The sequence below is a fragment of the Dreissena polymorpha genome, chromosome 1 (genome assembly GCF_020536995.1).
Source record: "Dreissena polymorpha isolate Duluth1 chromosome 1, UMN_Dpol_1.0, whole genome shotgun sequence".
Taxonomy (NCBI): Eukaryota; Metazoa; Mollusca; class Bivalvia; order Myida; family Dreissenidae; genus Dreissena; species Dreissena polymorpha.
The window spans coordinates 123,238,413-123,265,634 of NC_068355.1; the positions used below are offsets into that span (position 1 = coordinate 123,238,413).

Sequence of the window (27,222 nt, forward strand, 5' to 3'; positions counted from 1 at the left end):
TTAAACCTGTAAGTTACATAAGTCTAAAGCTTTTAATATTGCTGTGAATTCACACCAATGTTGAAAGCTTAGGAGGGGTCCCCCCCTCCCTATAATGCTATATATCCTCCTAAACCCTCCCCGGTTGGGCCCCCCAGTCAAAAAATCCTGCATATGGCCCTGATAGATCTATCTTTAAAAAATATCTAAAAATGCGCATTTTAAAGAAAAACACACGTTCCCCCCCCCCCCCCCCCCCCACACCCCGCCCTTCACACACACATTAACACCCTACACCCGTCGCTATATCCAAAAGAAGTTATTTTATATTTAAATCCCTACTAGATCTAGTTAGCTGCGTACAATATTTCTTTCGCTTAATTGTTTCCTGAGCTCTATTTCGCCATTGTGTACAACAGCAACCTTGACTTTCCTCGTGTCCTTCACTTCATGTTTTGTTTTCCGATATTTGATTGGTTAAATTGCAGTGGTCACGCTGTAAAATCATGATGTTTTTGTAATTACTGAAGATAACATGGCGGCCGATGCACAGTATGTTTACATTGCGTCGCTTTCTTGCAGAATGAGCTCTCCAAGCTCTTTTCTTATGTAAAGATATGGCTAGTGCGAACCGAACCATGGTGCGAACCTCTGGTAGCATGAAAGTCCCCATTAAACGACCCGCGGGGTCGAGGACTCTTCCTAAAGACCGTGGAGGTAGTCGCGAGAAGGAAGGGATACACAGTGGTCATTTTATGGTCAGCAGAGTGCATGGCAACACGTCTGGGGATTATCTTTCGGATGAGGAAAAGGAGCTGGATCAGAAGGAAGAGAATATCAAACTTGGCTACAATTTCTCTGATGCCAGCAAGAATACCTGCAAGGAGTACAAGTTTGGGAATCGGTCAACTCAAACCCTAGCCATTGATGAATCGCTTTCAAATCTGTTCCAGCACTTGACTTTAGCATACAGGTATATCACAAAAGAGTCTACATGTTTGTCCTTAATGAAATATAGATTCAAATTATGCTGCATGAACAAGTTAAATTTGTTTACATAAAATCATTGCATCATTGATTTAATTTTCAGTCAGAGAGAAAGTGAAAGTGCACATTATTCGCTTTTATGATTAGCTGTTACGATTTGAACGTGCTTTATTGTCATCTGAAAAACTATTTATGGTTGTTACTGGTTGATTGTGGGTTCTGTTTGATTCTTGGGTATAGAAATCGCGTGAAATCTCGCGATAGAACGTTCGCACATGATGCAGTTCGTTACGGAAAAATGTTTTGACACGGTCACCATTTTTTTCCGATCAAAAATGCGTCATAAACAAGTAAATAGTGTAATTCATCATAACTTGATAGGTCCTTATGAAGTATTTCCTCATTTATGTATTGTTCATATAGTGTTTCAAAGTAACACAAAATTGTTTATTTATGAGTATTTACCATGCTACATCGTCTGACTCTGTTGACATTTTTTTCACAAGAAATTAACCTGTCCTGCAAGGTCAGTTTAAAGGCTATTTATAGTGTGCAAATCTTGAAATTCTGGCAGCCAATCAGAACCCACGAATCAACCGGAAGCTTATTTTCATGATGGTAGTTTGACACTATCAACACAGTCGATTATTTTGATGTTTAAAGATGATAAACATTTGGAAAAAAGCATCTTAAAGAAGAAAGGTTAATAATTATTTTCATTATGATTCATGGTCATATATTTATAAAATATTTGTGATGTAACAACTTTATGAAAATTACCCACGGCTCAACCAGACTATAGCATATAGCAGTAAGAACAATTGATATGATGGCTAATTACATTCAGTGCTTTCAACAGGCCATTTAGGCCATCCTTAAAAATTGTTTCGTTTGGCATAACCCGACCAACCCACTAAAATCGGCCCGACTGAAATTTTTTTTGTTACTTTAAAAAAAAAATGTTTTGCTCGCGAAAATTCTTTCCGCTTAATTTTTCCTTTTCGCTTTTTATCCTTTTCGGTTATTTGCGTCAATTAATTGAAGGCTCTTTCAAGGGTATCTTGAATAGCAATAAACAAAAGGCTTACCGGTATTTATTTTATTCGCCTATTTATTTAACATATGCATATGCAATTAATTAGACTTTAAATACAATTAAACTGCTCCTGTTTTTCTCGTATACCTTTAATTTAAATACGCTGCTGTCCTTCAGGATAGTTTGGGAGTAAAAAAAAAATAATTATCACCGTTCAATTCAATTCGGCAATCGGCAGAGATGTGTAATATTATCGCCATATAACTAATTATTTAATTATCACTCTTAAATTCAGATCGGTTAATATTCGGTAGAAAGATAAAAAGTGGTCAGCTTAGAAATATTTATTGACAGGTATTGTCACGATATGCACAATTATTTCATGTGCAAAATGCGTACAATTTTTCGGACTGTCGTTTTCAGATAAAGTATTTTTTGTTGATTATATTATATTTTCAAAGTTCTTTATAGAAAAAATAGACTTACTAATACACATGCGGTGATATGGACAGTGCAGAAAAATCTTTACCAAAGGCAGAAGCCATGGAGCTTTATTTGATAATTACCCTTCAGTTTGGTATATGTCGGAGTTCGATGTCAGAAAAAAAATACTAAAAAAAATAAAATCCCTACCTACCTACCCTACCAAATTTACCTGGGTCGGGTTATGCCAAACTAACAATTTTTTAAGGATGGCCTTATAGGTCCCTCGCTAGGGCGCTTGAATTAACAAACTAGAGCCTTCTGAGTGCTTGAAACAAAATTATCAGTGTATTTCAGTTAGAGTACTGCAGCAAGCCATTCCTAAAAGCAAAGGGATATCGATTGCTGAACATTTTGAGAGCTGATTTATGATCTTCTGTCATTTTCATGTATCTCAAACCCAACTTATGCCCGCCTTTAGGTGGAGCTTTTTTGTATTGGAAAATGGTTTTGGCCAATCAGAGCGCAAGCTTTGAATGAGCATCAGCACTTGTAGACAGGCAATGACTAAATTGCCATATGTGTGTGGTTTTGGAGCAGTTTTTTTGCTTTGTAATACCTACCACACTTTTCAGTGAGGGGTGTTAACCTTCATGATGAAATTTTGACCAGTAACTTTACTAACTTAGGAGACTGATGATGGCAAACGGTTGTCATCCTCATGGAAATATTGCATTTCATGAATAATACTGTCAAAACATGTATTCAGCTAGCCAAGTGTTTTTATCAAATAATCATTGAATTTTTATAACACACAACTGTAAATGTTTTGTTCTATTCTCAAATGAGCAAAATTAAATTAAATCCAACTTTAATATTAATGCCATCATAAATCAAATTCTTGCTACAAAATAAACAGTAGTGACCAGTACCCATGTACATGTATTTTGTTTTGATCACAATGTTGTGTCATCTGCATAGAAAGCTTGCGTGTATTAATTTGTGTATATAGAAACACGCTAAGTGATTTACGCATGTTTAATGGGAATGCCCTCGTCCCAATGGGACATCTATTTCACTCAGTAATTCATAGTCAATGGCAAACATTTGTGTTTATGAAATTATTTAGCATTTTTATTGTAAATATTGACCAGAATTAGCTTTTATAAATGGAATATACAGGATAATTGCGTAATAACTAGAGACAGGAAAAGTAGTAAGTATGCAGTTGTAGATTAAGTTGGGTTGGTATGGATGTATTTAGGAATAGACAGAGTCATTATTTTATCAGGGCTATAGATAACAAGCGTATTTGCGTTATTACGCAATAAAAATAACCAAAAACTTAATTTAATTCAAAATAAAGCGTACACAAATGCAAATACAAATTTAATAACGACTGGTTATTTTCCGTACAAAAATGTACAGGATAGTTTATGTGCCGTCCTATGAAGAAAAGAAGGCAGTCTTTCCAGTGGTTATCAATCTTTGGGGTATTATTGTAATTATTCGTAGACCCGTACGATTTCTACTTTCATTTTCAAGGTATTTAACTCAAAATGACCCGAAAACAAGGGTGCATCGCTTTGAACAGCCATAACTTCATCAATTGTGTAGCTATTTTCATGAACTCGGTCATTTTCAATGCAAAAATGAATGATCAGAAATTGAGTAATTGTTTGTTGTTATGTTTGGTACTTTTTTGAATTCCATTTGTATAAATAAATAGTAACCTTAGTAGATCATATTATATATGCCATTCCCTAAATAACCCAATTGAGTTAAAAACAATCCGGGTTGAAAACCCCAATTAAGCGCAAAAACAGGGGGTGAAAATGTTTGCTAAAACTATAGAATTTACAAAAACACTTGTGGTCAAAAACAGGGGATGATTACCCAATATACCCCAAAAGTTATCTATAGCCCTGATTTTTTGTATCTACATGTACATGTATGTGGAAAGGGTTTAAACAGTTAAAAAATATATTGTTATCAATGATGTTATAGCTGTTAACTTTATTTGACTAAACGCATGTACAAAAATTAATGGTAGAAGGGGACAGCCCTATCTAACCTTCACGGCCCAGGGTGTTTGATATAATTCCTTTGGAAAGCACTGACATAAATAAATTGATGCATGGCTGACAAATGTTTTTCTTTACATTTTTTCATTGGCCTAGATACTTGATAATATCCAGGCTACTTAAATTTGTAAATATATTTTAATTTATATTTTAGTGGGAAAATCACATCACCAAAATGGAAGCAGTTTCGAGGGATGCATATGAATGTAAAGGACAAAATCCGTGTCAACAACATCATTTGGAGAGAATGGCACATGCAATGTAATCATAACTTGAATTTCATTCAAAATGAATTATGCGGCAGTTGGTGTTTTGCATCCATTCTATAAACCTTTTGTTGGTTTCTTTTGCTTAGTATTGCGGCATTGTGACATTAAAATGTCTTCAAGTATTAAACTATTACTTTTCTACATTTGATAATGCTGCTCTTTAGGTTAAAAGATTTGTATGCTTTATTAGCACAAAAAGTCACTATGGAGATATTGCTGAGTGATGAGTCTTTGAAGTGTATGCTATTCACTGTATTATTTATTTTGTATGTGCACATTACACTGCTATTTGAAAAGCAATATCTTAAATGATGGCACGAATGTTTGTATTTCAGATGTCTTTGGTCAAAGACCCAAAGTTTGCCATTTTGCAACCCCACTACAGGAGCTTACTCACAATAGGCCGGAAGTAAATGTTTTGTTTTATTTTTTCAAGTTATTCTATCATATAATATTGTGTGTTTGCTAGTGAAGATATCACTTAACCCTTTCCCCCACAAGAAGCAAAGTGAAAATGACTTTTGCAGCCAGCATAAAACCAGAATAGTCTGCAAGTAACTCGCAGTCTGTTCAGGTTTAATGCTGTTAGCTGATCATCAATACCGGTAACTAAGGGTTGGAAATGAAACCTTTAAAACTTGAATCTACTAAGAAGGGTCTTTACTTAAATTCAACTTTCTAAAGGACTACAAATGCGTCAAAATTCTTATCTAAGGGGTAAAGGGTTAAGCTATGACTTGCCCATAGCAATGTCCCAAAATGTGGTAGGATTGTTACATCCTCATTTGCATGGCAATTTTAAATGAGCTTTCTGTAAGGTACCTATCTCAAGGGATAAAATACGGCATAAGTGTATCTTGGCTAGACTGTGTGTTATCAGGCAATGTAAAAATAATTTTTCTGATAATATGTGTCGCGTTTTCAGAAAACTGGGCATAATGCCTGAGCGTAAAGTGTCATCCCAGATTAGCCTGTGTAGTCCACACAGGCTAATCAGGGAGGTCACTTTCCGCCTAAACAAGATTTTCAGTAAGAAAGGACTTCTTTAAACGAAAAATACCATGCAAGCGTCAAGTGTCGTCACTGATTAGCCTGTGCGGACTGCACAGGCTAATCTGGGATGACACTTGACGCACTGTAGGCATTATTCCCACTTTTCTCAGAATGCAACTCATATCATCATGTTTTTCCATTTTGTACCATTCTACTGTTTATCTCAATAAGGCAACCTGGCATAACAGTCTATTCATTTTGTGTAGTTACCACCAAGGTAATAGTCAAATGTATAACATGCAAAAATAATTAAATATGTGTTATGAAGTGTATTCATGATTTTGTTTAGATTAAGAAAAAACATAGTAAAGGTAGATTATAATATACAATGCACAAGTTCCATTTTAATGCAAATTGATTTGTATAAAATGACTTAATCCTATATTTTAGGCAGCTGTTGTGGAAGGATATTACTGGAAACGTCGCCTTGACACGATTGCCAATGAGTACAAGAGATGGAGGAAGTTTTACAGACACAAAAACTTCATTAAAGCAGTAAACCTGTCATCTGAACAGTATATGAATGTAAGTGTTTAGTTTATAAGAATTGTGTTTTTGCATTTTGTTTTATTAATATTAAAAAAAGTGAATGGGAAATGACTTATTTATGCTGTCATTGACTTTTTTTATTGTTCTGCTTCAGGGTTCATACAGACCTTGAAAAGTGCTTGAATTTCAATGTTCTCCATGACAAGTGCTTATAAAGGCTGTGGAGTGCTTGAAAAGTGCTTATTTGCATATACAAACTTAAAAATGCTTAAAAAGTGCTTATTTTGGGCTTTAAAAGTGCTTGAAAAACGTACTAATGGTAAAAATACATATTTTGATGTCTTTTCCATGAGTCCGAAGTCGTAGTTTTTTCAAGATTTATGACAGTTCCGATCTGTTTATACTGGCAGGTACTGGATCGGTACGGGTTTTATAATGTTAGGGAGGCAACTACTACTATCTGTCGCCAATTGGTCTACTTTGTTTTTTGTCCCCTACCAGTTTCACCGGAGGGGACTTATGGTTTGCGCTCTGTGTGTCTGTCTGTCTGTGAGTCTGTTTGTCACACTTTTCTGGATCCTGCGATAACTTTAAAAGTTCTTCATATTTTTTCATGAAACTTGAAACATGGACAGATGGCAGAGCTCCAGATAAGGTCTTGTGAAATTCTTAACGTACTACCAGATTTTCAAAAAGAATTCTAAACTCTGAAATTTTATTCTTAACGTTACTACTAAGTTTCGGAAAATAATTCTTAACTTTTCTTAATGACCAAAAAATAATTAATAATGGTTATTTTCATGCACCAAATCAAAATAAACATACTAGCAACTTTATTTATACGAGTTCAACAGTGTCTATTCAGTATTATACAATTTTATTTTTCAAATACCTTCATATGCCCAAACTGTGCTTAGATCGCTTGCCTTCGATTAATTTTTGCATATTTCACAAATAAAATGGGTGTCCCCTTCAATCTGTTCAACGATTAGCCACAGGAATTGTCCCTTCCACTCGTTCAATGTTTTTTTTTGTTTAAGTTTGGACCCGTCGTGTCGCGTTTTAGCTTTTCCAACTGTGTTGGCAACTGAACATACAACATCGTATAAGATCTTTTCTATGATGTCTTTCTTAACATTCAACTTCGGCTCACTTTGCGTACAATATGTTAAAGGCTTGTCTTTGCACGCTTTGCAGTTTTTTAGGACGCTCTCTGGGCGCCGCCATTGTTTTTTGACAGATAGACTGTACAAGCCGCTTTTATTGGAAAAAATGCGCTTTGTTAAACAAACACGAGAACCATTCTATATAAGCACCGAAAAGATCTTTAATGCCCGAAAAGAACTCAATAAAAATCGATACGAACCGATTCAAAAATAATATTCGTAACTTGATTTTGTAATTCTTAATGGTTTTAAGATTTTGAAATAAATACGTTAAAAAAATAAATATTTTTTCATGAAACTTTAAACATGGATAAATGGCAATATGGACATTATGCACATCATTTCATTTTGTTCCTACGTCAAAAATTCTGGTTGTTATGGCAACAAATAAAAAAATAATCCGACAATGGTGGTATTTCTGACAATAGTGGAGCCGGTAGGGGACATATATTGCTTGGCAATAGTCTTGTTTTGTATGCATTATGCCATTACAGTGCTGACAAGTTGAAATTTGCCAGTGAACAAGTGCATTTTTCAGAAAGGGTTGCTTTTGAAGTACCCTTGGGTTATTGACAATGCCAATTCTAAGTATGCAGAACAGATATAGAGATGGCTAGTATGGGGGAATCCGCGTTGTAAAGCCATCAGAAGAGTGAACATTTAGAATACATATTCAATACAAATAACGGGTTTTGTTTTGGTATGTGTAATGCCTTCGGTCAATTACGGTACTATATCATAATGAAATATCTTACTTTTGATTAAAACAGTTGTTACGGTATCAGGGTAGTGCAGACTGTTGTCAGTCACAAAGAATGTTAAGAAAGAAGGGACCAATTTAGCGAAAAATGTTGTCAGTATTGGACACTAAAATAATATACAATTTTTAGTATGTCGGACTGAAAAAGTGCTTGATTTTGGATTTTTTTTTCCTTGAAAAGTGCTTAAAAAGTGCTTGAATTTCATTCGAGAAAATCTGGATGAACCCTGTGCTGAGCCATTTCTAGTTAATATAATTGCGTCGGGTAATTTTAATGAAAATATAAGATAGTATCGTTATACTTTTCCTGTAAAACCATATTTTATGTTTAGAGACTACCTCCAACAACAACAAGTTATATTTTGCAACAAATCGCTTTCTCTATGCTTGAAGACTAACAATTAAATTCAATTCCTGTTCAGGAGACTTCAACAGAAGACCTACTGCTGCAGCGTGTAGGGGAGATGACTGACATTTCCTGTTTCCCACGGCAACAGCAGACGTCACACACCGACCTGCTGCTCAACACAAACGACTTGCAAGAGATGATGGATCTGTCTGAGTCACTCTTCTCCAATCTGAGGCAGCCATTCGATTTTCCAAATCCTAGAGAGCTGGGTATGCTTTGTTTTATGTGTGTGTCAAATATTGGGGAAAATACTTCTCTATATTAGTATTAAAAAAAATCCGTATGACTACTTAAAACTTCCAATTGAAGGTTAAAAAAATGAACATGCAATATTTTGTTTATTTGCCTGTGAAGCTTGATGGTTTGGACCCTAATCATTATTATATTGAATAACGCCTATTCTCAATTTAAAGTACAGTGACCCGCATTTATTCGGATCTCGATAGTCCAGAAATCTCGCGATCCAGACAAAAGTCAAGGGGAACAGATTTATTATGCAGTATTTTGCCTCGATAAGTCTGGAATCTTGCGTTCCGGATCCGGACGTAGATTTGGTAACACCGATCTGTTGATTTAGCTTTAATTATGTCTTGTTCATCCAGATGCTTCTCAACATGTGGTCTTAATTGCCCACCCGCCGTATAAACAAAAGCGCAATAACCAGGCGTGAAGTATTGTTGTTTTATGCTTAATCCCCAACCTGCCATTTTAACAAAAGCGCGATCACCGAGGCATGAAATATTTTTGTGTTTAGGCATGAAAGCTTATAGGCGTGATAAAACATGATTCGACTCTGACTTTAAACTTGAATTAATGTCGACATTACACAATGTATCTTAAATGACACACTTGGTTAGATGTTTGATATAATATAACCCTTTGCATGCTGGGAAATTTGTCGTCTGCTAAAATGTCGTCTGCTGAATTTCTAAAATTAGCATTTTCTTTGATTTTTTTTCAAAGAATACTATCAGCATAGCAAACAGTTTGGATCCTGATGAGACGCCACGTTCTGTGGCGTCTCATCTGGATCCAAACTGTTTGCAAAGGCCTTCAAAATTCGGTTCCCGCACTGAAAGGGTTAACAAGTACTATATTAACTTTCGAGTTAAAAAATGGTTGTTTGAAATCTTTTAGTGTTCCTGCCTTGATAATTTTTAGCTCACCTGATTGCTCAGGTGAGCTTTTCTTACCGGTCTTTGTCTGTCGTATGTCCGTCCGTCCGTACACATTTGCTCGTAAACACTCTAGAGGCCACATTTCATGTCGGATCTTCATGAAACTTGGTTAAAAGCTTTGCCCCAATAAAATCTCGGCTGAGTTCGAAACTGAGTTGTGCCGGGTCAAAAACTAGGTCACTAGGTCAAAAAAAAAGGAAAACCTTGTAAACACTGTAGAAGTCACATTTCTTGCCCAATCTTCATGTTACTTTGTCAAAATGTTTGCCTTAATGATATGGTGGTCGAGTTCAAAAGTGGTTCTGGTCCGTTGAAAAACATGGCCGCCAGTGGGCGGGGCAGTTTTCCTTATTTGGCTATAGAGAAACCTTGTAAACACTCTAGAAGTCACAATTTTTGCCCAATCATCATGAAAGTTGGTCAAAACTTTGGTTTAATTGATATCACGGACGAGTTCGAAAATGGTCCAGATCGGTAAAAAAGCATGGTCGCCAGTGGGCGGGGCATTTTTCTCTATATGTATATAGTGAAAACATGTGAACACTCTAGAAGTCACATTTTTGGCCCAATTTTCATGAAAATTCGGTCAGAACATTTGTTTCCTTGATATGAGAGTTGAGTTTGAAAATGGTTCCGGTCAGTTGAATAACATGGCTGCCGGGGGGGGGGCAGTTTTCCTTATTTGGCTATAGAGAAACCTTGTAAACACTCTAGAAGTCACAACTTTTGCCCAATCATCATGAAAGTTGGTCAAAACTTTGGTTTTATTGATATCTCAGACGAGTTCGGAAATGGTCCAGATCGGTGAAAAAACATGGCCGCCGTGGCATTTTTCTCTATCTGTATAAAGTGAAAACATGTGAACACTCTAGAAGTCACATTTTTGGCCCAATTTTCATGAATTTTGTCAGAACATTTGTTTCCATGATATGAGAGTTGAGTTCGAAAATGGTTCCGGTCAGTTAAAAAACATGGCTGCCGGGGGGGAGGGGGGGGCAGTTTTCCTTATTTGGCTATAGAGAAACCTTGATAACACTCTTGAAGTCACAATTTGTGCCAAATCATCATGAAAGTTGGTCAAAACATTGGTTTTATTGATATCTCGGACGAGTTCGAAAATGGTCCAGATCGGTGAAAAAACATGGCCACCAGTGGGCGGGGCATTTTTCTTTAAATGTATATAGTGAAAACATGTGAACACTCTTGAAGTCACATTTTTGGCCCAATTTTCATGAAATTTGGTCAGAACATTTGTTTTCTTGATATGAGAGTTGAGTTCGAAAATGGTTTCAGTCAGTTGAATAACATGGCTGCCGGGGGGGGGGGCAGTTTTCCTTATTTGGCTTTAGAGAAACTTTGTAAACAATCTATAAGTCACAATTTTTGCCCAATCATCATGAAAGTTGGTCAAAACATTGGTTTTATTGATATCTCGGACGAGTTCGAAAATGGTCCAGATCGGTGAAAAAACATGGCCGCCAGTGGGCGGGGCATTTTTCTCTATATGTATATAGAGAAACATGTGAACACTGTAGAAGTCACATTTTTGGCCCAATTTTAATGAAATTTGGTCAGAACATTTGTTTCCTTGATATGAGAGTTGAGTTTGAAAATGGTTCCGGTCAGTTGAATAACATGGCTGCTGGGGGGGGGGCAGTTTTCTTATATTTATATAGTAAAAAAAGCTTGTGAACACCCTAGAAATCACATTTTTTGCCCAATCATCATGAAACTTGGCACAAAGATTGGATTTATATCTATCACATAATTTATGCCATAATTATCGCCCTTAAATTGTCCAAATGTTCATTATCTTATACAAAAACCTTGTAAACACAATTTTGTTTCAGATTTTATGAATCTTGGTCATAATATTTAATTTTGTAAGCAAAGTTTGATGTTTGGTAAGGGGGGTCAACTCAAAATATAGGTCACCAGGTCAAATCTTACAAAAGCAAAAACACTCCATATGCCAGAGTTTTGGTTCAATAATGATGAAACTTGACCAGGATGTTTGTCTGGACAATATCTAGGTCAAGTTTGACGTTTGGTAAAGATTGAATGAACCGACTCCTCTCAGGTGAGCGAACTTGGGCCATCTTGGCCCTCTTGTTCAATTACCTCTCACGAAGTAGATATCTTAGAAACTCAATACATGTATATATGTATTAACATATTGTTCATCTGTTCCTGTTTTTCCAATCTGAATTTTGTTCCATTTGTTTTTAATGAAATGTTTGGCATATTTGTTCACGCACACTTGCAGAAAGCTTGATTTAGCAGTCACAATAGTCAAGTGTATATATTTGTGCTTGCATGTGCTGGAACTTTGCCAGACTGCAAATTTGCCATTCATTTTGGCATTTTAAATAAATTACCACAAATGTTCATCATCTTGAGACCACATGTTAGCTGTCTCAGACGACCTCAAACAGTGATCTCTGGAAGCACCGACAGAAGGCGTTTTCACCGGTTACATTCAATCTAGATGCTGGCTTCTTTTCCCCAAATATCAATTGAAATGATGCAAATGCACCCATTTTATTACGTAGTCACCGGCTACTTTGAAAATATAACTGGCTACTTTAATTTTTCTTGAGAACACTGCTCAAAGGTTAAGATCAGACTTAAAGGTCACTGGTCAAATTTGGCCAAAAACAGCTTGTCTAAAATAAATTGTGTTAATAATAATGCAATTTTTAATATAACTCACCAAAATTGTCTATGAGATTGAAGGTGTTCTTGATACATTTCAGCTGGCTATGGCTATGGTGACTTCATCCAACCAGGGCTACTGCAATTTCAACCATCCCAGACCAGTTTTGATGACTTTATGGACTTTGAATCATTTACAGGTATCAAAATTAAGGAATTTTTTATGCTTGAAGTTTTCCTATGGAATAATCTATATTATACAGTGTTTTTTATGTCAATTTCTGGGGCCGATATTCGGCCCCACTCCCCTCCAAAAATAGTATATATAGTATATATTTTCCCTAATTTTTTTTTTTTTAAATCCCCTCCAAAAGGTAATTTTTTTATTTTTTTTTTTTTTTTTTAGAAACAACTGCCAGATGATAGATATATCTCAAATTCATTTTATAAGCAACTAACAAGGTATATATCTATAATTAATATGATTTTTTATTATTATAAAGAGTTATATTAAATTAAGTTTTCCCAAATCAGTGGACTTCATGAATTAAAAAATTTTTCAAAATGGCCAAGAAAAGGCCTGATGTATCTATATAGTGTCAATATTTGTTGATAAAAAGATTCCAATTTGGCCCATTTTATTGATAAAAAATGCTCACATTTGCCATTTTATTGATTAAAAAAAAACAATTAGACTCTAATTGGCTTGAAAAACTGATACTGTGCATGATGGCTGAACTGACTGAAACTAATGTTGAACAAATCATTGATATATATTTAAGAAAAAGAACAGAGACATTCAGCTGTGAATATTACATTCATACAAACATGTGTATTCATATAATAAATATTATTACATATAAAAGAATGACTTATTAATTTTCTACTTTTCCTAAAAAACAACGCGTTTTTCGCCTTTGGACGGGCCCCGCCACCATTCCCCTATAGGTGAAAACAAAAAACACTGTTATATCAATCTACTTTTTGCTCTTTAATTGTGTAAAGATTCCATGTGGAAAAAATCGTGAAAGATGTGTTTTCTTTTAATTTACCAAAATATTTTCATTATAAGATTTTTGTTTAAATTTAAAGGTCCTTTTTCTTGTTATCTTTTTCTGAAAAACTTCACAATTTGTCTAATGTTATAGTGCGTATTACAGATATTTTTTTCATTGAATCTTTTTGCGAATTTACGCTGCTGTTGGTATACCGTATGAGCAGAAATGGACATAAGTCTAAAATTTATTTGTTATGAATGTTTCACTTCAGTTGTTACATACACTTGGAATATTGTAATTGTATGACTATTTCAGACTATTGGTCCTCCAAATCCTCAGCATCAGCAACTGCTACATCAACCGACTCACAGGTAGTTGGCTATTTTGTTTGTTAAGATTTTTTAGCGAGGCTGTTTTCGGAGAAAACCCGAGATATTGTCATAGCCTGCTTGTCGTCCGCCGTTTGCTGGCGTCGTACTCAAACCTTTACATTGGCTCTAAAATCAAAGTACTTCCACCTACAACTTTGAAACTTCATATGTAGATGCACCTTGATGAGTTCTACACGCCATACCCATTTTGGGTCACTAGGTCAAAGGTCAAGATCACTGTTACCTCTATAAAAAAACAACCTGACAAGCTTTCGCAGCCAAGCATGGCACCCCTTATGCCGTGCTCTTGTTTGCATATTCTGTTAATATAATGATGTTACCTAAGAGAAGACTATGTTATAGCTTTGTTAACAGTCTCAAGTCAAATATTGTTAAATCTTAATAATTGTCTACATGAAATTGTTGGTTTTTAGAAAGTGACTATTTTATTGACATTTTATCTTGTGGATTTCAGATTTTTTGTCAAAAAACTAAATTTGATAATGTCTTTTAATACTACATGTATAACCCCATCCAGTGACCTCATTTTGACATTAACAATGGCTCACTTTTGGACTTGGAACTTATTCAGGAGGTCCAAATTCTTGGTTTACCCCAAATGACCTTTTTTGTTTCACATCAACAATTCTTTCTGCAAAGCCTTGATAATGTGGATTTATTTAATTAAAAAAAAATAACAAAAGTTGTGGATTGGTAAATTTTAGCATATTTTGTTTATCTTAAAAGTCCAGGATTTTCGCAGTACAACTAATGAGAGATCAAAAACATCAGATGGTACCGTTTGTAGAGCATTTGAATATTCTTTTTGAATATTTACAGAATATGTATCAAATATAAATAATAATTTCTAATGCTTTTACAGATGGGAAAAAGCTGCATTTAAGTGAACTAATGGAGGTCACTTACACAAAATATAAATCATAAGATTAAAGCCACATAAATAGAATAAAAACTAGCAGTTTGGTACTCGCTAAATCTATTTTATCATACCACATCTATTGTTGACATTTTGGCTATTGCTATAAGGAACACTGAATATTCTATGGGTTAACATAAGTTTACGAATAATTTTAGGAAATATTTGTTGATGTTGAGTATTAATCCCCTTTAATGTGTTCATTTCCAGTCTGGCCCTATACTGCACGTCCCCAGCCTGGCCATGGATACTGCCAGCTCGCCTCAGTCCTCAAGCTTGATGCTGAACCCTCAGACCCCACCTTCCAACCACAGTGCCTTGTTCGACTTGCCAGCCAGCTCCCCCTCCCCCACCGTGTCCATCCCCTCCCCAGGGCCGCCATTGGCAGAGGTCAACATGGAGACAGACCTGATGATGTCACACCTGCAGCAGCTGCAGCAGAAGCAGCTGGAGAAGAAACTGGCGGAGCAGAAACACTTGGAGGAGCAGCAGAAGAAGAAGAATCAGCAGGAGCAGATATCAGTGCTCTTACAGCATCCAGAGGCTCTGAAGACGTTGTTGGTGAACTCTGGGAATGGTGCCATAGCGGACCAGGTGATACAGGAGCTGCAGACCCACATGCAGTTGCAACAACAGCAGTTGCAACTGCAGAAACAACAGATGGAGCAGCAAAAACAGTTGGAGCAGCAAAAACAGTTGGAGCAGCAGAAATTGATGGAGCAGAAAAAAGAGATTGAGAAGAGGTTACAGCAGCAACAACAACAACAACAGCAGCAGCAGCGTCAAATTCGTGCTCAGGTTCAAGCCCAGAAGCCCCAGCAGCCCACCCCGTTCCAGTCCAATTCGGTACTGCTGAAGCTGATCAGCAATAAAGTAGCGAGCGAGTCGCAATTCAAGCTGTTGCCAGCAACGACAGCCAGCCCACAGAAACAACAGTCACATGGTGCTAAGCCAAAGTCCAGCAACAGTATCGGCACCATCAGCATATTGGACGCTCTAAGCAGGGATGAGAGTTTGTCCAAAAAGCCCCCGTCTCAGACCATTCAAAAGACTCAGCTAAGACCAATGGTTAAAAAAGATCCAGGTGGATTTACTATTCCTCAGGTAAATATTGCTTATCTATGTTTTTCGTAGGATTTAAGGTTTTTTACCTCCGCAGAAGAAGATAGGAGTCACACAGTCGATAGAGGTTGGTCCTTTGTTTGGTACATTTTTTGTTGTGTGAGCTTAAAATGTTATTTTGGGGGGGGGGGGGCAAATTAGTTGTGCATTTCTCATGTGCTTGCATCCAAACTGGAAATATGCCTTCTCCATGAAGTGCATGACACCATTTTCGACACAAGTAATCCATCATGTGCCCTTGAACCTAGCCATTTTTATGGCAGGAGCTTTCTGTACACTTCTACATTTCTCAGGTGATTGAATTGAAACTTAACATATGTCATATCCTTGAAGAATAGATATGCAGGACACTTTTCCTTCCAATCAACATTTTTCTGAGTTATGTGCCCTTAAACAAAGCCTTCATTATGGCAAAAGCATGGACAGTTTTTAGTTTGTGAAACAAACAATTTCTACATTTGTGTCTTGTTCTGACTAAACTGGGCATAATGCATGTGCGTAAAGTGCCGTCCCAGATTAGCCTGTGCAGTCCGCACAGGCTAATCAGGGACGACACTTTCCGCTTTAACTTGATTTTCGGTAAGAAGGGACTTCCTTCAAACTAAAAATACCATAAGAGCGGAAAGTGTTGTCCCTGATTAGCCTGTGTGGACTGCACAGGCTAATCTGGGACGGCACTTTACACACAAGCATTAAGCCTAGTTTTCTCAGAACAAGACACATTTTACAAGTGATTGCATTGAAACTTGTTTAAGACATTTTTTCATGTCCGTCTATTACAAAACATTTTAGGACAATATCTGAAAAACTATAATATGATATCAACATGAAGCCTTATACATGTAGATATCAATGAGGACTGAGAAGTCCCATGCACAAGAACCATAACCCTACACTGTCTATAATAAGAGTTATTGCCATTTGTTATTTTATTTAATATATCTTTTCAGGGTTATATCTTAGATACCATGTAAGACTTCAACATGAAATGTCATAGGTGTATTGATATTTATAAGGAGAAGTGTCATGCTTAAGAACTATTGGCCGTCACTTTCTTAAATAAGAGTTATTTGCCCTTTGTTGTTTTGTTTGAACTTTTCTGGGCTATATTTCAGATCCAATACAACATTTCAACATGAAACTTCATGGACGTGTAGAAATCAAATGGATAAGTGCCATGCACAAGAACCATAACCCTACACTTTATTAACTAAGAGTTTTTGCTCTTTGTTGTTTTTGTGTGAATTATCTTTTCAATCTCAGATATGCTACAAGATTTCAACATGAAACTTCATGGGTGTATAGACATCACTGAGGAGAATTGCAATTCTCAAAAACAATTTCCCTACACTAATGTCTTCTTTTATGATTATATCGAATATCAAGGGCTTTGCACCCATCAATAAACACAATTTATTTTGCGGGGGATATCAATTTGACGTATTTGCTTGTTTATAAAGTCATGTACAGACATTGCATGAAAGACCATCACAATTTGCAGGTCAGACTGGCCTACGAGGAGAAAACATTCAGAGTCCTGTTGTACATCTCGCAGGCCTCAATTTTAAGTGTTTTACCCAGGTGGGCATAAACGCATGGCAAAAATTATTTAAAAAGCATATTAATTTCAATTTGGGGAACATATTTACGCCTAAAAACCTACATAATTGAGTCAGTGTTATTGTTGAATTTAACTAAGATGAATAATGCATTTAATGTTTATAGATATCCTCCAGTGCACTAGCATGCCACTACAATAAACTGAATCAAGGGAAAAATATAAGCAGAATTTGCACATGAATCTGATTATAACAAATCCACTAACATATAAATCAAACTATGTTTGCCTTTTTTGAACGACAATGTTTTGAGATGTATTTTCATGTGAGAGTAGAGTCCAATTTACAAACATTTGTTTGTGACATTAAATAAACAAGTTTCTAAATAAAATGAGTTATTTGTGTCAAATACCTATTCTCTGAGATGTTAATTCATTTGTTATTTGTCATTTTCTCTGATCTTCAGGCAAGCTCTTTATCTTGAAATAATGTTTGTTACAGGTGTGCAACACAACTTAAAATCTCCAACCCATTTCCTGAACCAATTGTTTAGTATGATGTGGTTCTGCAACAACATAAAACATTCTGTTAATATTTTTAATCATTTTTGTAATTATTTGATGCAAAGTGTTTTTCTGAAGGTTGTTACAAAATTTGATGAAAACAAACTGTAAGTATCCGGAATAATTTTTTTTGCTAAAAGTTACTGCTGATTTTTCGGCTGCTTCACAATCGCAAAAATCAACCTTTTTTCCCAAAAAGCTAACAAAAATTTCCCTAAAAAAGCTCAATTTCAAAAAAAATAAAAATAAGAAAGAAGTCTCTTATGACTAAGGATTTCTTAACTCTAGATTTCAACTTTTTATTAGCTCATCTATTTTTTGAAAAAAAATTATGAGCTATTGTCCTCACCTTGGCGTCGGGGTCCAGTTAAGTTTTGCGTTTAGGTCCACTTTTCTCATAAAGTATCAATGCTATTGCATTCAAACTTGGTACGCTTACTGACTATCATAAGGGGACTGGGCAGGCAAAGTAATTTAACTCTGGCGTGCATTTTGACAGAATTATGTGCCCTTTTTATACTTAGAAAATTGAAAATTTTGGTTAAGTTTTGTGTATAGGTCCATTTTATTCCATAAGTATCAAAGCTATTGCTTTCATACTTGCAACACTTACTAACTATCATAAGGGGACTGTGCAGGCAAAGTTATGTAACTCTGACTGGCATTTTGACAGAATTATATGCCCTTTTTATATTTAGAAAATTGAAAATTTGGTTAAGTTTTGTGTTTAGGTTCATTTTTTTCCTAAAGTATCAAAGCTATTGCTTTCATTCTTGCAACACTTACTAACTATCGTAAGGGGACTGTGCAGGCAAAGTTATGTAACTCTGACTGGCATTTTGATGGAATTATGGGCCCTTTATACTTGAAAATTTAGTTAAGTTTTGTGTTTTGGTCCACTTTACCCCTAAAGTATCATAGATATTGCTTTCATACTTGGAACACTCGCAAACTATCGTAAGGGATAGTAAAGGACAAGTTGCATAACTCTGGTTGTCATTTTTACGGAATTATGGCCCTATTTTGACTTAGTAACTTTGAATATATGGTTACATTTTGTGTTTAGATCCACTTTACTTCTAAAGTATCAAGGCTATTGCTTTTAAACTTCAAATACTTTCATGCTATCATGAGGGTACTTTACCTGGCGAGTTGAATTTTACTCTGACCTTTGAATGACCTTGACTCAAGCTCAAATTATTAAATTTTGCTAAAACTGCCATGACTTCTTTATTTATGATTAGATTCGATTGATACTTTGACAAAACAACTCTTACCTGACATACCACAATTGACTCCACCCAAACCATCCCCCACGCCCCCGAATCCCCCTCCCCTGAATCCCCCCTCAATCCCCCCAATTATTATTTTTATGCCCCCCCTTTGAAGAAGAGGGGGTATATTGCTTTGCTCATGTCGGTTCGGTCGGTCCGTCCACCAGGTGGTTGTCAGACGATAACTCAAGAACGCTTGGGCCTAGGATCATGAAACTTCATAGGTACATTGATCATGACTCGCAGATGACCCCTATTGATTTTGAGGTCACTAGGTCAAAGGTCAAGGTCAATGTGACCCGAAATAGTAAAATAGTTTCCGGATGATAACTCAAGAACGCATACGCCTAGGATCATGAAACTTCATGGGTAGATTGATCATGACTCGCAGATGACCCCTATTGATTTTCAGGTCACTAGGTCAAAGGTCAAGGTCACGGTGACCTGAAAAAGATAATTTGTTTTCGGATGATAACTCAAGAACGCATACCCCTAGGATCATGAAACTTCAAAGGTAGATTGATCATGACTCGCAGATGACCCCTATTGATTTTGAGGTCACAAGGTCAAAGGTCAAGGTCATGGTGACCTAAAATAGTAAAATGATTTTCGGATGATAACTCAAGAACGCTTTTGCCTAGGATCATGACACTTCATAGGTACATAGATCGTGACTGGCAGATGACCCCTATTGATTTTCATGTCACTAGGTCAAAGGTCAAGGTCACAGTGACAAAAAGCGTATTCACACAATGGCTGCCACTACAACAGACAGCCCATATGGGGGGCATGCATGTTTTACAAACAGCCCTTGTTTTAATTAAAGATCATCTAATAATTGACCACCACACCCTCACACTATACCCCCCCACCCCCACCCCAAATAAATAATTTTTATGCCCCCGGTAGGGTGGCAAATAGCAGTTGAACTGTCCGTCAGTATGTCAGTCAGTCTGTCTGTCCGTCCGAAAAAACTTTAACATTGGCCATAACTTTTTCACTTTTGAAGATAACAACTTGATATGTGGCATGCATGTGTACGTCTGCACATTTTGAGTGGTGAAAGGTTAAGGTCAAGGTCATCCTTCAAGGTCAAATGTAAAATTTATGGTGTCTGTCCGTCCCAAAACTTTAACATTTGCCATAACTTTTTCAATATTGAAGATAGCAACTTGATATTTGGCATGCATGTGTATCTCATGGACCTGAACATTTTGAGTGGTGAAAGGTAAAGGTGAAGGTCATCCTTCAAGGTCAAATGTCAAATATATGGCGTCTGTCTGTCCGAAAACTTTAACATTGGCTATAACTTTTATAATATTGAAGATAGCAACATGATATTTGGCATGCATGTGCATCTCATGAAGCTGCACATTTTGAGTAGTGGAAGTTCAAGGTCAAGGTCATCCTTCAAGGTAAAAAAATAAATAAAATTTCAAAGCGGCGTTCTCATGAAGCTGCACATTTTGAGTGGTGTAAGTTCAAGGGCATCCTTCATGGTCAAAGGTCAGAAAACAAATAAAAAATTTCAAAGCGGCGTTATCATGAAGCCGCACATTTTGAGTGGTGGAAGGTCAAGGTCATTCTTCAAGGTCATGGTCATCCTTCAAGGTCAAAGGTCAAAAAAAATAATTCAAAGCGGCATTATCATGAAGCTGCACATTTTTAGTGGTGGAAGTTCTAGGTCAAGGTCATCCTTCAAGATCAGAGGTATACAAAAAATAAAGCGGCGTTCTCATGAAGCTGCACATTTAGAGTTGTGGAAGTTCAAGGGAAAGGTCATCCTTCAAGGTCAAGGTCAGCCTTCAAGGTCAAAGGTCAAAAAAATATTATTTCAAAGCGGCGTTCTCTTAAAGCTGCACATTTTCTGTGATGGAAGTTCAAGGTCAAGGTCATCCTTCAAGGTCAAAGCAAAAAAAACAAAAAACTTTTTTTTCAAAGCGGCGCAATAGGGGGCATTGTGTTTCTGACAAACACATCTCTTGTTTTTTTCAAACATGGTTAAAAAACACAAATATTTATTTTTATTATTTTATTTTTGAAATACCGTCAAACCATCCCACCCAAAAATCCCCCCCACCCCCCAAAAAAATAATTTGTTTTTGCATTTTTTTGCATTGGAAGATAATGTAATAAATGACCACACCCCCACACTATATACCCCTCTCCACTCCACCACTCCCTCCTTTGTGATTGAAATTGAGATAGGTCCCTACACCTTTAAAAAGAAAATAAATGAGTGGTCTGCATACGCTAGGCGGTGCTCTTGTTTAAACATCCTACAAAATATATATAATATAGTCCTTTTGTCGATAAATAATTCCAAAATTTATCAATTAAAACAATCCAATTTGACCAGATTCCATTTCCCAAAATGGCTAGGGAAACCCCTTAACATGCACTTAAAAACAATTTTAATTTGTTACTTATAATCATATTTATAGTGCTAAATTTTTCCCTATTGCATCGTTTATCGCACTATTTCTCCCAATTTCTTGGTTTATTGTGCTAAATTTCCCAATTCAAATGGCACAGGCTGTAACAAATAAAAGCAAAAAAAATTCACTGATCCGTAACTACACAATAATGTTGTGAAACTGCATGAGGGTTACAATCTTTTGAAGCATACATGACTGGAAAGTAAGTCCGACGATCTTGCATTTTACCTTTTGAAATGTTTGTCAGGCGGGCCAACAGGCTTTCGCCCTGTCTGCAACATTGGCTAATCAGTGACATTACTTTCAGCTTCAACTGAATTTTTGCTAAGAAGAGAACTCCTTTGAATAAAAAACAAACAATAAAAGCAGAAAGTGTTGTCCCTGATTAGCTGTTGGACTGCACAGGCTAATCTAGGACAACACTGTACGCACATTTATTTAGGCCTGTTTTTCTAAATCATGGCTCCTATTCCTTGTTTATCTGCAGGGAGAGCCTGTCTCACGGACACGCGATAAGAACCGTCCACTGGCGCCCACCATTCAGGTGGCGATGGCTGTTTCTCAAGCATCAAGCAATAATTCGTTTCTTGCTCAACTTCTTACAACAGGTGCGTAGAGCTTAATAACTCCTTACTAAATGTTTCATAATGGTTTTTATGTGAAACAATATTGGAATGGCAGCATTTTTTTTTATCATTTTTATGCCCCCTTTGAAGAACAGGGGTATATTGTTTTGCTGGATGTCTGTCGGTCTGTCTGTTGGTAGACCAGTTTGTTTGAAATCAATAACTTGTGAACGGGTTGACCAACTATCTTGATACTTTCCATGTGCATTGGCCTTTGCCAGTAGATGACAATATTGAAATTGGGGTCACTAGATCAAAGGTCAGGGTCAATGTCACACTTGAGAGTGAAAATTGATTCAGATCAATAACTTGTGAACAGAGGGACCGATTGGCTTGTTACTTCCAAGGTGAATTGGTCTTGGAAAAAATATGGCACCTATTGAAATTGGGGTCACTAGGTAAAAGTCACTGTCACACTTACTGTGAAACCATTTCCAATCAATAACTCATCAACTGATTCACAGATAAGCTTGTTACTTCCCTTGGTATGTGCATTTGCCTTGGAAAAAGTTGACCCCTATTGAAATTGGGGTCACAAGGTCACTATTCAAATAATTGTAAAATCGTTATGGATCAATTACTTGTCAACAAATTGACTGGTTGGTTTGATACTTTACATGTGCATTTGCCTTGGACAATAGATGACCCTATTGAATTTGGGGTCATTAGTTCAAAGCCCTGTTTTGGGGTGTATATTTCTTCGACGGCGGAACTTGTTGCAAATAGCTGTAGACATTTACTCTCTCCTCTTCTGTATTCTGGTTGTAACACCTTTTTTATGCCCCCTTCTTCAAAGAAGAGGGGGTATATTGTTTTTGGCCTGTCTGTCATTCTGTCCCAAAACTTTAACCTTGGTTAAAGTTTGATAACTTTTGCACTATTAAAGATAGCAACTTCTTATTTGGCATGCATGTGTATCTCATGGAGCTGCACATTTTGAGTGGTGAAAAGTCAAGGTCATCCTTCAAGGTCACAGGTCAAATATCATTGTATTTTTCTTTCCTAAAACTTTACCGTTCGTTAAAGTTTGGTCATAACTTTTTGAATATTGAAGATAGCAACTTTATATTTTGCATTCACATTTTGCATGGTCAAAGGTCAAGGTCATCCTTTAAGGTCAAAAGTAAAAAAAATACAATCCAAGGAATAAGCTTTAAAAGGGAGATGATTTCTAAACCTGCTAAATGATATATTGAAATTTTATTTCAAAGCGGCGCAATAGGGGGCATTTTGTTTCTGACAAACACATCTCTTGTTTAATCCTATAAAAGTCAATACACAAAAAATGGATAAGAACGTTTTAGGAAAATATATGCAAACGAATTCATATGCTGAATGTTATTGATTTATTGTAATAAGCAACACAAAAAAAACGCCCAAACATCATGAAATACATATTTCTATGCCCCCTTTCGAAGAAAAGGGGGTATATAGTTTTCGCACTGTCCGTCAGTCAGTCTGTCACACTTTTCGTGTCCGCTCTCTAATTTAAATAGTTTTCATCCGATCTTTACGAAACTTGGTAAGAAGTTGTATCTAGACAATATCTAGGTCAAGTTCGAATATGGGTCATGCTGGGTCAAAAACTAGGTCACATGGTCGAAAAAACAAATCCAAGGGAAGTAATTGGCTTTAAATGGACATAATTATCTGACCTGCCAAATTATGTATTTTTGTTAAATAAATCAAAGCGGCGCAGTAAGCGGCATTGTGTTTCTGACAAACACATTGTGGTAAACGGTCAAGGTCATCCTTCAAGGTTTAAGGTCAAAAATACAAATCCAAGGGAAGTAATAAGCTTTAAAGGGAGATAATTATTCAATATTGAATATAGCAACTTGATATTTGGCTTGCATGTGTATCTCATGGAGCTGCACATTTTGAGTGGTGAATCTACAGTCACGGTAGTGGCTTTTAATTATTTGCTACTAAAAATAGAGATTTGTTAGAGACAATTATTTTCAAGGGAAGCAATTTATATAATTATAAATCTCTGATTGTATATTTCCTTACCAAGAATTTAAGTTCTTTTCACAGTTACTGTTCAGATTTTTTAGTTTGATTATTTATCATCAAATGTAAGTGATGCCTGACTTGGTCATTTTTGACTGTCTACAGTTTACAGTAGGGGGCATTGTGTTTCTGACGAACGCATCTCTTGTTAATTCAAACGTTGAATCATTAAATGCACCTTCCACAGGTAATATTGATGTTGAATATTATATGGTGAAGGGGTTATAAGTTAATGCAGTGCATTGCCATGATAATACAATCTTGCACTGAGATGAAAAGATTGTCTGTTTATTTCATTTTCTTTTGCAAAAAACAATATTAAATTTTTCAATGTGTTTCAAATGTAACATTTAGTGTACTTTTACATTGTAAGTATGTTGTAATGTGATTGAAAAAATGTCGCTCGCTGCTAAAGTTTTCCTTAGTTTGCGATTACTTTAATAAAATGTGATGTTTGACATGAGCTGCATATACACAATCTGACAGTTAAAGATTATATGCAAAATCAAAATTAAATTCATCTAGGAAACTCATTTGCTTATTGACTGACAGTTACAGTGGACTTTCAAAATAATTATCGGAATAAACAGATGTTGCAGTGTAATTTACTGACTGTATTTTATGAATTTTGAATAACATGTTTTGATTATGTTTGGAAAAATCAGCAACCGGTATAACCACAAAATAAAGTTTTTGTAAAAATTGCAAACAGATTACAATCTTTGAAAGCCCAGCAATCTTGCATTTCACCTCTGGTTTTGTGAAAATTTCAACAGTTATGTCAGATCGGACATTGCTCTTTCACCATGTTCTTTAAATTATTGATGATTTAAAAAAAGGAATAATGGCTTTAATGAGTTTTCGCATTATCTCCCATTTGGAGATTTCTGATTACACTATGGAATATGTTTCCCCAAATTTTGTGTTTTCAGTTACTCGAACTACTTGGCAAATTTTGATCAAAGTTTATTTGATCCTTAAAAGTCATTTTGGCTGAAACCAGTTTAAGCTGAATTATGCCCATTTGTCTTTTTGTCCATTGTAGATAATTATGGTAGATTTTCAATGTGTCCAAACCTGTTGTTCAGGTATCAGTGTTTGTGGCACAGTTTTGGCTCATTCACTCATGCTCATTTACGACATATTTTCTCTCATGGTGCTCTATAAGTAAAATATCAATTTATCTTATCCTTAGTGAATTAAAATTGACAACCTACTGAAGTCAACACGTATTCTTTATATGAGCATGTTTTTTTCTGTCGTCATTTGTGGATTCATCCTCCATAATTATCTGAATGCTAAAATATCTTATCTTGTGTGAACCATGTAATACAAAATGTGTTTGTCAAAGAAAGAATATTACTTGCCCTAATTATAAAACATCAAAACTTGTTTTTGTTGCATACCTAAAGCAAAAAAAAAAGATTGAAGTTGACATTTTGGACATTTTGTATGGCTTTTGAGGAAGAGGTGTTTAATTCATGTTCATTAAAATTAAATTTGAAACCTTAAGAAATGCATCAATCTTTAAGCATTTTTCCAAATGCTCACTTTTTAAACTGAGACTTCAAATTTGTCATTTTTAACTCTACTGGCCGAAGGCCTGATGAGCTTATGTCATGGCGTGGTTTCCGTCGTCCGTCCGTGCATGTGTGCTTGGACTTTTTCTTGTTTACGCGATAAAGTCCACAGTTTTCATCCGATTCATTTCAAACTTGTTCAGTGTCTTTATATTAATGAGGACTTGAACCCTATTGAAAATGGGTTACATCAGAGTAAAAAGTCCAGAATCATCTCCCCTTGAATTTGAGAAAAATTGTGAAATAAGGTTTGTTTACGCAATAAAGTCCACAGTTTTCATCCAATCATTTCCCAACTTGCACAGTGTCTTTATCTGAATGATGAGTCAAACCCTATTGAAAATGAGCAATATCGAAGTTATAAGTCCAGAATATTCTCCCCTTGAATTTGAGAAAAAAATGAAAATTCAGTTTTTTTATGTGATAAAGTCCATTTTCATCCAATTCTTGGCAAACTTGCACAGTGTCTTAACTTGCACAGTGTCTTTGTATCAATAAGAACACTTTTTAAAAAAGGGCAATATCCAAGCAATAAGTCAAGAATGACTTCCCCTTGAATATGAGGAAATTTTGAAATCCCACTTTTTTATGCAATTAATTCCACAGTTTTCATCCAATTATTTCCAAATTTGCACAGTATCTTTATATCAATGAGGACTTGAATCCTATTGAATATGAGCAGTATCGGAGAAATAAGTACACAATAATCCCTCCTTGAATTTCAGAAAGTTCTCCTTGTTTGCGCGATTTAGTACACAGTTTCCATCTTATTCTTTCCAAACTTGCACAGTGTTTAAAGCAGTAGAGCGATTCAGGCGTTCATGGGCCTCTTATTTACGTATTATTTCAAATAAAATACATTTTAAAAACTTTCTTGGTGATATAACTTTTCTAATTTAACCATCATGCATAGTGATTGATATAAACAAACTCAACACGGTTGAGGTAAGGAAGTGTGCAGTAAGTGGGGACAGGAAGATCAACATTTATGGAACCATTCATAAACAAACCTACTGTAGCACTGTGTTACTAGCTTCATCAGAGTAGCACAATAATTAATAAATTATTAAGTCAAATGTTGGAAAAACTAGGTGTAGTTCATTGTCCAGTTATATCACTTACATTTAAAGTACAGTATACCCCTTAATTTTGTGGTAATGAATGTTGTCTAGGTTTGTATTACAATAAAAGAAGGTTTGTGCTTAACATATGTATTTAAAGTGGAAAAGCAAAATTCTTTTGTAAACAACCAT

General features: G+C 35.8%; 1 protein-coding gene across 2 annotated transcripts in view; it reads left to right on the top strand.

Annotated features, from left to right (window-relative positions):
• Positions 1-436: 436 nt before the first annotated feature.
• Positions 437-27,222, top strand: part of LOC127848116 (MLX-interacting protein-like) — a 63,586-nt gene continuing 36,800 nt past the window's right edge. For both annotated transcript variants that reach the window (XM_052380416.1, XM_052380422.1), the window contains exons 1-9: positions 437-952; positions 4,664-4,770; positions 5,114-5,187; positions 6,222-6,356; positions 8,669-8,864; positions 12,590-12,688; positions 13,802-13,857; positions 15,005-15,898; positions 22,238-22,358. In XM_052380416.1, the coding sequence (XP_052236376.1) occupies positions 597-952; positions 4,664-4,770; positions 5,114-5,187; positions 6,222-6,356; positions 8,669-8,864; positions 12,590-12,688; positions 13,802-13,857; positions 15,005-15,898; positions 22,238-22,358 (2,038 nt within the window). In that variant the 5' untranslated portion in view covers positions 437-596. The remainder of the gene's footprint in view (positions 953-4,663; positions 4,771-5,113; positions 5,188-6,221; positions 6,357-8,668; positions 8,865-12,589; positions 12,689-13,801; positions 13,858-15,004; positions 15,899-22,237; positions 22,359-27,222) is intronic.